Source organism: Dermochelys coriacea, chromosome 8 (assembly GCF_009764565.3).
Source record: "Dermochelys coriacea isolate rDerCor1 chromosome 8, rDerCor1.pri.v4, whole genome shotgun sequence".
NCBI classification, from domain to species: Eukaryota; Metazoa; Chordata; order Testudines; family Dermochelyidae; genus Dermochelys; species Dermochelys coriacea.
In genome coordinates, this window is record NC_050075.1 from 69378813 (window position 1) to 69391335 (window position 12523).

At 38.3% G+C, this 12523-nt stretch overlaps 1 protein-coding gene across 1 annotated transcript in view; it reads left to right on the plus strand.

Annotated features, from left to right (window-relative positions):
- Positions 1 to 12523, plus strand: part of COL11A1 (collagen type XI alpha 1 chain) — a 240499-nt gene that overhangs the window by 36606 nt on the left and 191370 nt on the right. The window contains exons 3-4 of the mRNA XM_038414607.2: positions 2923 to 3136; positions 6374 to 6536. Coding sequence (XP_038270535.1) covers positions 2923 to 3136; positions 6374 to 6536 — 377 coding nt within the window. The remainder of the gene's footprint in view (positions 1 to 2922; positions 3137 to 6373; positions 6537 to 12523) is intronic.

Here is a 12523-nt window from a genome sequence, read left to right on the forward strand (position 1 = left end):
TTATCACAGATTGAAGTGACACTAGAGGAGGTTTTGGAATTAATTGAGAAACTTAACAGTAACAAGTCACCAGGACCAGATGGCATTCACCCAAGAGTTCTAAAAGAACTCAAATGTGAAATTGCGGAACTATTAACAATGGTTTGTAACCTGTCCTTTAAATCAGCTATTGTACCCAGTGACTGGAAGATAATTAATATAACACCAATATTTAAGAAGGGCTCTAGACGTGATCCTGGCAATTACAGACCGGTAAGTCTAATGTCTGTACTGGGCAAATTAGTTGAAACAATAGTAAAGAATAAAATCAGAAGACACATAGAAGAACATAAATTGTTGGGCAAAAGTCAGCATGGTTTCTGTAAAGGGAGATCATGTTTTACTAATCTATTAGAGTTCTTTGAGGGGGTCAACAAACATGTGGACAAGGGGGATCCAGTGGACATAGTGTACTTAGATTTCCAGAAAGCCTTTGACAAGGTCCCTTACCAAAGGCTCTTATGTAAATTAAGTTGTCATGGGATAGAAGGGAAGAGGTGGCAAAGTTTGCAGATGATACTAAACTTCTCAAGATAGTTAAGACCAAAGCAGACTGTGAAGAACTTCAAAAAGATCTCACAAAACTAAGTGACTGGGCAACAAAATGGCAAATGAAATTTAATGTGGATAAATGTAAAGTAATGCACATAGGAAAAAATAACCCCAAATATACCTACAATATGATAGTATTATAAACAAATTTAGCTACAACTAATCAGGAGAAAGATCTTGGAGTCATCGTGGATAGTTCTCTCAAGACGTCCATGCAGTGTGCAGCAGCAGTCAAAAAAGCAAACGGGATGTTAGGAATCATTTAAAAAGGGATAGAGAATAAGATGGAGAATATTTTATTGCCCTTATATAAATTCATGGTATGCCCACATCTTGAATACTGCATACAGATGTGGTTCCCTCATCTCAAAAAAGATATACTGGCATTAGGAAACGTTCAGAAAAGGACAACTAAAATGATTAGGGGTTTGGAATGGGTCCCATATGAGAAGAGATTAAAGAGGCTAGGACTTTTCACCTTGGAAAACAGCAGACTAAGGGGGGATATGATAGAGGTATATAAAACCATGAGTGGTGTGGAGAAAGTGAATAAGGAAAAGTTATTTACTTGTTCCCATAATATAAGAACTAGGGGCCACCAAATGAAATTAATGGATAGCAGGTTTAAAACAAAGAAAAGGAAGTTCTTCTTCACTCAGTGCACAGTCAACCTGTGGAACTCCTTGCCTGAGGAGGTTGTGAAGGCTAGGACTTTAACAGGGTTTAAAAGAGAACTGGATACATTCATGGAGGTTAAGTCCATTAATGACTATTAGCCAGGATGGATAAGGAATGGTGTCCCTAGCTTCTGTTTGTCAGAGGGTGGAGATGGATGGCAGGAGAGAGATCACTAGATCATTACCTGTTAGGTTCACTCCCTCTGGGGCACCTGGCATTGGCCACTGTTGGTAGACAGGATACTGGGCTGGATGGACCTTTGGTCTGACCCAGTATGGCCATTGTTATGTTCTTATGTTCTTAAGGCTCCGTATCCTGATTGCCTCAATGTGAGTAAGCCTATATGGTCAAACTCTGACTCCCTTGCACAAGTGAAAAGCAGTAGAACAATGCTCCATGGAGGCTTTCTACAACAATATCAAGGAGTGGTTGGGGGCAGTCTTGGGGATGTGCCGGGGTATGCTGACTAAGTTGACAAACTTTGGTGAACCACAGGTTAAAAAGCTCTGTAATGGGTTGCAGCAGCTATGACAGGCCACCATAGCATCTGAAGAATGGCTACATCATTGTTCTCTGAGCCTAGTTCTGGATTAGGGAGAATTCCACCCATCAAAGCCCACAGAGATGTTTTGCACAGAGCTCATTTGCTTTCTGTTTGGATGGTGGAAAAAAAATGGGGCAGGGTGTTTTTCAGTAAAAAAAGGAACTTCAGAGTGATCACAACACTCAGGGCACTTTTTTCATCACATGCACCCGTATTTTCCACTCCCTCATTTAAAAGCTGTATCCATCCACTCTTTATTCTTGAGGCTGTAGAAGTTAAAACAATGATTGACTTATGGTGTGTACTTCAAAGAGAAATTGTCAGGCAGCAAATGAAAATAAAATTTTTTTTTCTTTGCCCAAACCTCCTATTACATACAAATAGACATGTGTTTTGTTTTTAAATAAATTATTTCTGAGATAATTTAATAAGTAACATCTGCACTATGGTTAAATAAAAATGTTAGTACTAAATTTATCTCAGGACAGAGGCCCAGCATATGGCTTTATAGACCACATAAGCCTCAGTTAACCCTTGTGTTAATAACATAAGTGGTGTATGGAATCATGTGTGGTCCCTCTGCATATGACTCTTATTTAAGACACATATTGGAAACAATGGAAATACATAATCGAAATGGTGGAAACTATTAGAGTGGCCACTAGGAAATGCAAGGTGTCTGATAACATATTTCCAATAATACCAATAGTCTTTTTGTCTGTTGAAATTATAATGTGCAGTTATAAACTAGAGTCATTTCTGCTCCCTTTTTCAAGAAGATGAAGAATAGAAAAGGAATTAATACAGAACTGCCACCACTCTTGTATATATTGTGTCACACCTACATAAATGCACAATGATTTTATAGTTCAAGCTTTTAAGATGTCTTCAGGTAAAATTTTGGAAAGTAAACTGAGAATGGGAAGACAAGAAAGTATAAAGACAAAGGTTTGAAGAGAGAAATTTTCTTGTAATCAGAATTTTTATCACATTTATGTTGGAGGAAAAACAGAAAAGTAGAATCTCTCAATTAATAGTAAAGCATAAATATCCATAAAATGGTTCTGTCTTTTCCAGATTTGTGACTACATTTGTCATTTTCTTCTCAGGTGGAAACTTTCCTGAAGACTTTTCAGTATTAATTACAGTAAAACCTAAAAAGGGGATCCAGTCCTTCCTTTTCTCTGTCTACAATGAACAGGGTATTCAGCAACTAGGTGTGGAAGTTGGTAGATCCCCTGTCTTCCTGTTTGAAGATCAGTATGGAAAACCTGCCCCAGAAGATTATCCTCTTTTTAGGACAGTCAACATTGCTGATGGAAAGTAAGTGTAAAATAAATCAATTTTAATATAAAAATTTACAACACAGGAACTACTTTGTGGACTAATGTTCCTTCACATAGCATATTTGTAAAATTAAATGAGTCAGTTACAGAATTGTCCGCTGGCTGCACTACAGTACCACAGAATCTAAGGTCCCTTTGCAGGAGAACTTAGTTCGAGCTTCCTGCAGAATACAAGAATACAAACAAGTACAGCTATGTGCTCCTATTTGTCCTTTCCCATGATTCAAAAGCAAGGGAGCACTCATAGAAATACAAATTTAACAATATGAACAATATGAAGCTATGAAGACATCTTGTTCTTGGCCCATGAAGTCACCCACAGCTCAACAGGCAACCGGGGACAGTGCCAGTGGAAAGTTACCTTCACTTGCCTCCCTCCTACCCAAACATGCACCCGGCACCCCGTCTTACCCTGCTTTGCTGGGAGGAGGTTCCCCGAGTCAGAGTGAAGGCATGTTAGTAGGGCAATGTGGCATAGCTTACATTGCTGCTGAGCTGCTGTACCAGTTATTTGGGTAAATAAGACAATTCAGGCTTGGGAATGTCAGTTTGGCACCTTTCATGACCATTATTGTTATTTTGAAAGGCCCTCTGACACTAACTCTAATTATATTAAAGGAGCATTCATCCTTTTAAAAGCATTTTTATTTATTATGCTACAGTGCAGGAACGGCAGCTGCATTTTTCGGAGATATACAGATTGAAGTTTTTGTTAAACACAGGAAAGGAAAGAATGTTGCAGGCTGGAGGACAAATAAATTCACATATAATGACAAGACTAAGGGTTATAAGTTACTGAAGAATAACATGAAAGACCAAAGGAAAAGTTAAATTGTGTACTAGCTTCCATGTTACTGCACAATACCACTTCATAAGGCTCAAAAAAATGATATGTGTTCCCCTTGGCAGCAGGAAAACTGAAGCAGCAGGCCATTTTCACTTTGTTTCTCTATATAACAAACAAGGGGTAAAATCCTGCCCTCACTAGTGTTTTTCTGTTGACTTCAGGAGAGCCAGAATTTCTCCCAACGTGTTGAGGTTCTGATAAAAACAAAGAAATCAAATGAGCTTCACTCAGAGTTGGTTTAAAGGGCTAGCTTGCATGCTCCCAACAGAGAGTGGATACTACTTTTGAATTCACCAAGAGGTAGATGCAGAGTGATGTGAGGCAATCCTTCCCTTGGGACTAAGCGAGTGGCCTCTTCCTGCTTTTGGCCCCTGCAGGTCTTGGGGTGGTTGGCCGATATTATGCTTCAGGCTCAGCTGTCCCACATAGAACGTAGTGCAACAATGAGCTATGTTTTGTCCTAAAATTTAAATGTAATTAAAAAAGTCTAAACAATCAAGTGAGCCTGAGGACAGCGAAACCATTTGTTTTTAAAATTATAATGTTTAACTGAGTTCCAGAGTAAACACAGAATTCCACTTCTGGCTCTGTGGTACTGGTAACCAGTAAGATTCTATTGCTTCAGGGTGTTCCCTTTGATATATAAAAGCCCTTTAAAAATGATCCATGCCATCTCTCTGATTTGGACACCCTTCATGGCTGTAACTGCCAGCCAAGATTATATAATTCTGGTACTCATCTTGCATCTCATTAACAGCACATATTTTTTCTTACACTTCTTGCCTTTGCAAATCAGAGATGCTGTGCTTTGGTCACTCCATGTCATATGTAAAGATTCTCTGATACTCAGGTATTTAGCTTGTCATTGCAAATAGTTTCACTAAACTAATGCATGTCTTTTGTCATGATAACAAAGTGCTGTGCAGTATATGCTAGAGCTGGTCAAATACTGCAAAATTATTCATGAATGAATGTCTTTCAAATAGAAGTAATTCACTCTAGCAGTATTCACAACCCATTTTTATTCACTTTGTGAATATTTGTGCAAACAAAACAATTTTTGCAAGAATGTTAACAAAAATTGTAAATATGTCTATATAAGTATTTTCACAAGTATTAATGCTAGAAGTGTTTGTGCCTTCATCTTGAAAGTTCTTTCTACATTTGGGAGTCATCCAAACAGGGAGGCTGGACATGTGACTTAGGTGACCAATCAGAGAGTACAAAGAGTGAATTGTGACTAGCAAAGCATTAATAATAGTGAGTCATTCATAAGCAACCCATTGGCTCGTGCAAATATATTTCAATCTTTCCTCAAATAATTTTGAATAACAAACAAATTCACAAAAATAAAGTCTGTTCTCAGATCATTCATGAACAGAAAGGGAGTTAATTAATCTAATGAAGTATTGCAAACAGTTTATTTAGCACTAATCTGAACACACTGAAGTTCTTAGACAGGCAATAATACCGAGAAAGGCAACTTGGACTTGATCCAAACCCATTAAAGTCAATGGGAGTCTTTCCAGTGACATCAGTGGGCTTTGTGTCAGATTCCTTGTGCCTAAAGCAGCACTTCAGGAGACAATATTGTATGGGCTTGATACAGTGCACAAATCTGTAAGTATCACATAGAAGAAATTATCTCCCTCTCTCAAACTATCTCCTTGCAGCAATTTTACATATATAGAACTTTTTTTGGGGGGGAGGGGAATTCCCAAATTACTTAATTATATAATTTCAGGATGTTGTATTATGCTGTCTTGCATGGATTATGGATTGACTTTAACAAATAAAATACTAAATTCAATTTTATTAATTTCAAAATCTGATTGGCTTTTGCTTTTCTAGTAAGTACATCAGATATTCAGTCATTTGAACTACCTAACCTATTTATTATAGATGTCTGTTTTATGCATTACTATTGCAGTAAGGTTCTGATCCATCAACACACATAGTCATGTAAATCCATGGGAATCTTTTCCTTAACTTCAGTGAGAGCTGGATCAGGCTATAAGTGCTTGAAGTTAAGCACATACTTAAGTGTTTGCTGGACTGGGACTTAAATGCTGCTCCATTCAGTTCTGTGCAAGCATATTTTATTTAGTTTTTAGTCCTGTTCTATTTTTATTTTATATGCTAGTTATTTACAGCCCTTTTTAAAATAAACCACCAAAGGAAGTGTTAGTTCTTAAAATGAGAAGATAAAATATGAAAAAAAAATCCTGATGTGTAGATTTTTACGAACTGTAGTAGGTGCAATTTTTGATTGGCTTACAACTTGTAATAACTTTTTCTTGCTTTGGAACTCTGAATTTATGTCTATTTTTAAAAACAGTTTATGGAAGAGCTGTGTTCTTTTGCTAGGTGGTATCGAGTAGCTATCAGCGTGGAGAAGAAAAGTGTTACCATGATTGTTGACTGTAAAAAGAAAACTACAAAACCACTCGACAGGAGTGACCGAGCAATTGTTGATACCAAAGGCATCGTGGTCTTTGGAACCAGAATTCTGGATGAAGAAGTTTTTGAGGTAAAAGTCTAGCATTAAATAATTGCTGTTAAATGATTTGGTGGTGAGTAGAGTTCCTGATGAAAGTTAAAATAGAAGCTTTTATGGACTTCATAGGCAAATTTGGTACAATGAAGGATATTGAATCACTCCGACTCTCTCATTCTCTCTCCAAATTGATGTTCTGGGCTAACCATATGCAGCAAGGTGAATTCCAGCCATTTTTTGTGGGGGATGTGCAGGAGGTGTGGTGTAAGGAGATCAGGTCTCGAGGGTACTCTGTATATCTCGGTTGATTACATTGTTCATTTGATTCACTCTTTTTCCCAGTAACTGAAATATGCTTTAGCAAAAAGAGTGTATACCTGTTTCTATTGTTGACAGGTCAGGAAGTGGAAAAGGTGAAATGCATATGTTTAAGGAAATGTGTGACTCCTAATAATGAGGTCTCTCTAGGCAGTATCCCTATACAAAAAAGTTTAACAGGTTGACGTCATAAATCTCTTTTGGTTTCTTTTATAATTCTGTTCTCTGCCAATCAAAGCTGGACAATGAGAATAGAGTAAAGGAGCAGATAAATAGTTAACTCCTTTCACATACAGAGTTGATCACCATAGGACAGATAAAGCCAGGATTAGTCCCATGGGCTTTTAGGCAACATGTATGCCTGAGACTCTACAGCTGGGAGAGGCAATGTGGCAGGCAGGTATTGTGCTATGACTCTGCTTCCCTCAAAAGCCACAGAGTTCACACTCCACTTTCTTCTGAAGAGCAGTATTCTGGGACAGGGCTAATGGGTCTGATGGTTGAGCCAGGTTTTCTAGCATCTGCAAATGGATCTACCTGTAGTCACCATGCTACCTCCTCTCCTCAGATTATTTATTTGTCTGACAAGAATAATTTGCATGGGTGGCTACATCAGGCTTGTGAAAGCTCTTTTGGGTCCTGCTGTGGGCACTCCTTTGCAGGATTAATTTACTCATTTTTGGGTCAAAATCCCACAATTTGTCTCCATGTTATTAAGTTGCCATGATCATGTTTAGTAGCATGTACGCAAATAAAAGGAATTCAGCATAAGAAAATGGGACACATTGTAAAAGAAAGCAGACAACTTGATTGTAGCTTATTTTGTTGATGTTTTACAAGTAAGTTTAGATTTTAGTTTAAATAATACACTAGTCATAAGCTCATTCTTACATATTTTGTGAAAAAAATTGCCTTTTAATTCCCAGTACCATTGACATTCTGTTTGTGTGTGGTCTGCAAAACCTCCCAGTATTTCTCTCTTTGTCTTACCTGTTATTGACCAGGAAGAGTCTTTTCATGTTTCAGAAGAGTGTTGCTGAGTATCATGTTTAGCTGTTTTTAAAATAAATACCGGGGCTGCTAACACAGAAATGTGTGGAAATGTCTGGTTAAATCATCTGTGCTTGCTTACTGAAGCAAGCCAGGGGCCTAACATTTCCGGAGCTGTTTGATTATAATTCTACCACCTCTTATCTATGTATTTTTAAACATTTTTATATTTTAAACTTCCAGAAGTTTTTTGTGTCAAAGGAAGGTTAAGACATTCCCATGCAAACACTCAAAAAATCGTAGCCTCTCTTGAGGGGTGGGATGACCGTCATTGAAAATTTCCCTTGGCACTCTCAGTCACCAGGGTTGTTGGTTTATCAGTATGCCACCACTTAGCTATTTTATCCCAAAAATAATTAATCCCTGTTGTGTCAGTTTCTCCCGATATGCAAACACCTCCATTCCACTACCTCTCCTTTGTTACTCTATGTTGAACTCCCTACATCCCTTCATCCCTTGAAGTAAGACATTTTCAAAGAAAGAGAAACAGAATACAAACTTTGTGTGAATCTCTCAAACTGTCACCTCTTGGTTAGCAACTCTAAGACGGGGCTGTACAGTGACAAAGGTATTGCACAGCACAATAAAGTTAATGTTGTAAATGTTACTTTACATGAAATTAAGAACTAGATACAGAGACCAAAAATAAAGATATACATTCTGTCTGCACGTATATTCATGCAACTCCCCTGAATTCAATGCAGATATGTGGGTGTAACAGATCAGAATTTGAGCCAACCACTTAAACACATTTTTCTCTGCATTTTTTATTCCATGGAGTGTGCATGGTCAAAAATGTGATAAACATGGGGCTAGCAATGGTTATCTAGACTTTTCAACAACATTTCTTACTCTGAATTTGCAAAGCAGTCTTTCAGTTCCACTTCCTAATCAACTAAGAAGGAAGTTGGTTATGACTCATTAAAGAAATAGTGTAGCTGTCTGTAAATCCTTTTTTTGGAATGTAAATATTCAGCACTGAGAACAGCAACATTTTTACAGCTTGTAGCATAGTTGCAGAAATGCACTTTATTTTAGTGATTCAGTTTCCCAAGGGTGTATGACATGACATTGTAGCCCATTTTCCCTGGCTTCAACCAAGAGAATCGGTTACAGTACTTTCTTGTGAAATAGTGCCTCTCAGTATTTGGCTTACGATAAAGGTTCTCACTTTGTTTCCACCCTTAAAACCCCTTTTTTCGGGGGTGTCTTTTTGCTTCCTCTTTTATCATCCATCCTCCTTCCCCTATTTCTATAAGCAACAGCTTGCTCTAAGGCAACTGCAAAAGCCATTGTAAGGATTTGGTCAACAGAGTGTTGTACAACTTGAAGACTCTTATCCCCTGATGGCATTCAAGGGTCCTTACAGTAAGAATGTTGTCACTCCTGAGCATTGACGGGCAAGCAGTTTTGGAAAAAAAAAATAAAGATCCACATATTTCCAGAGATAAATTTGAAAGAAACCTTCTTCAAGGTGCTAAAATGCCCTGCTACATTTCATTTCATTTTCTGAGCTTTGCGCTTCAGATTCTGGCTGAGACTGAAACTGGACATGCCAGAAAATATAAGAAATACTCTTCTTCCAGTATTTCCATTAGGTCTAGAAAAAGACTCTTGAGACTATCCCATTAAAACTTGCTACAGGAAAGAACTCTGCTGCCATCAACTCTACTCCGGGCTGGCTGTACAGTGGATTTTTATTCTAGAAAAAACAGTCAGAGATGGGGGAACTCACTGTGCTAAGCGCTGCACACACACTCACACCCCCACACCAAACAGATGCTCCCTGACCCATACACTGACACAGAAATAAAACAAACCCAGGCTTATTTAGCTGTAGAATGTGAAGAGTTAGATGGTATTTAGTGTAGGCATTTAGGATTCTGTAGTACAAAGGAAGTAGCTTCTCCTTTTTAAACTGCTCTGTAATATGACAACAAGAATGACTTTATTAGTCTGTATATGTACACAAGATAATAGGTTTTCCTTTTCACATGAGAGGAAATACTTCACAGCATACAGTCATCCTTTGGGGTTCATAGAAGTCAACAGTGTATCTTCTTTTAAGGTTGTGTGTGTGTGTGATTTTATGATCAATAATGACATTTTTATTTATGCAAGCTAAAGACCTGATCCTATAAGCAGATGAGCAACTCAACTCCCACTAAAGTTGCTAGAAGTTAATGGCACGGACACAGGGTTTGCTGCTCACTGCTAACATGCCTCCTTGTGGTTTTTCCTGGAGATTAGCTCACCCCTGCTCTGACACACCCTTCTTTGGTTTCTCACCCCTAATCTTACATGAGCTCGCTCTCTCCCTGGAGAGAAGGTTACTCCTTTCTCATCATTTAAAAGTACTCCCTCTTTGTGGCAAGGCCCTCCTGCCAGGTCACTATAGTATTCCCCTTCCAGGATATCAAAATCCCATTGGACAGCTGTCTCAGGCTGTCTTCTGCTCCACTGCCCAGTCTTTGCACTTCCCCAGTGGCTGGTAGGGAAACCCAGCCCACCCACTACTCTGGATTCCAGTCCAGGGATCCTAAAACCAGCAGACAAGATCTGCACTTTTCCAAACCTTGCTGCTGTTTCCCAGCAGCTTCCTACTTTGTCTCTATCAGACTACTTCTCCAACCAGGGCATCTATTTCCCCCCCGAGTTTCCTCCTTTCCTGCTCTAAACCTATAGCATGACTACAGGCCTCCACACCACAACCCCTTTCTTACAATCTACTTCCTAGTTTTATAACAGCTTAGTCTTCCCCTTGCCCAGCTGGGCTTCATCATCAATTAATAGCTTATCAGCCCTGACTCCTCTCCAGGTGCAGCCTGTCACAGGGTTAATTGACCTTTTCTCTCTGCTCAGACCTTGTGTGGGTTAGGTACCCCATCACAGGCACTCAGCACCTTGCCGTAATAGGCCTTCAGATAAAGATAATCAAATTTTAGCCTTCAGTGACCTGAATTCTGCAGAGGTCAGGAAGGGTTGTCCCCCTTTCCCTCTAACCCTATACAAACAACATTGCTCAATTGGCCAATTGCACTATTAGAGTAATTCACTTCCTATTAGGCATCAAGCAGCAGGATTTACGATTTGATGGATCAATGATTTGACTCATTAGAGCACATCCTGTGTACTGATGTCCTCTGAAAGGGCATTTCTAAACCCCTATGGATTAGGCTCTTATACACACTTTCAAACCATTGCCAGAATTAGATATTGTAACATGACATAATGCTGGCACTTCAGTTTGGCTTTGATGTGTCTCTGGGGATTCCTCTTTCAGTCAGGTTGCTATGTGGTGAATTAATTTAGAACTCCAAGAAATGACTGTAGCTATTTTGTGAAACATTTTAGAAAACACACTTATATCACTGTAGATAAATACTCAGGACAATAAAGTGGTTGATTTTTTTTCTAGCTAGGTTATTTTACAACATATGGCTCAAAGAAATGTAAAGCAGTCATTTGATGGCATTTGGGAATCAGCTCTCTTGTTTGATTCCTTGGCCCTTTCCCATAGATCTTACCCCCCTTTCTGCTCCCAGTGCTCTCCTCTGTCTTCTATGCTGTTCCTGCTCTTCCCTTCTGATCTTGACTCCCTGTCTGTTTCCATCACAACATGCTGTTTGGAAATTTTAAACTCACAATCTATTTGAAATGTATAGTTTGCAGTTTCCTTTTGCTAGAGATGACAGGTTTTTTATTCTGCTCTGGGTAGACACATACACCTGAAAGTATCTCTTTCCAAAGTATAGGCACAATACTGCAACTCTTATTTATGTGACTAATCCTTATGTTTGCATGTATTTTACTTTTTTATTCCATGCCATTCTGGTCATCTGCTCTCTAGAGTAAAGATTGCTTTTGTGAGTCAGGGTTCCAAGTTTGGGCACTATCTTTTTGTATTTTAATTGTATTCCTAGCATACATGACCACTTGATGAAAATTTTATGACTTATGTTAAGCAGGATGTGACTCCAGATGATCATAATAGTTTCATCTGGCCTTAAAAATCTATAAATATACTAAACATAGTATTCTTGGATGACTTAACAGACCAGTGCAAATATTGTATAGATGGAGTTTTTTATGAATTAATTGAAAGCTGTGTCTTTGTTTTTACTTTAAAAGGGAGAAGTAAACAGCAATTGCAGGGCTTTACAGAGAAAATAATACTAGTTTTAAAAAATGTTCAATACATCGTAGGAAATTTGAAACATATTGTCTTAAGCATTTACCTCCACTTTTGTTTCATTAAGAGGATCTTTGCAATTTAGGAGTTCTTCCGCTGCTTGTTCTACACTTGAAGTCTTAAGCCAATATTTTATGACCTCACAGTTGATTACTATTGAGATTACTGTGATGTCACAAACAGAGGATACTGACTTGAAGTGGGGATTAAAGCAGCAGCTGTAGACAGATGCTTAAGAAACAAAGACCTTGTTGTCAGGAAAGTATCTTATTAAATAAAAGAAGCAAAGAAGAATACTTTCTAAATAAAATATTTTTCTAAGGTGCCTACTGTGACCCTCTTACTCAACTGGATAGACCCATAGACTTCAATGGGACATTGAATAAAAGGATTGCACAGTATAGCACAAAGTTTCTGATGTGCCATTTAAAACTAATCTTTTGTGGGTTTTCAAATATAC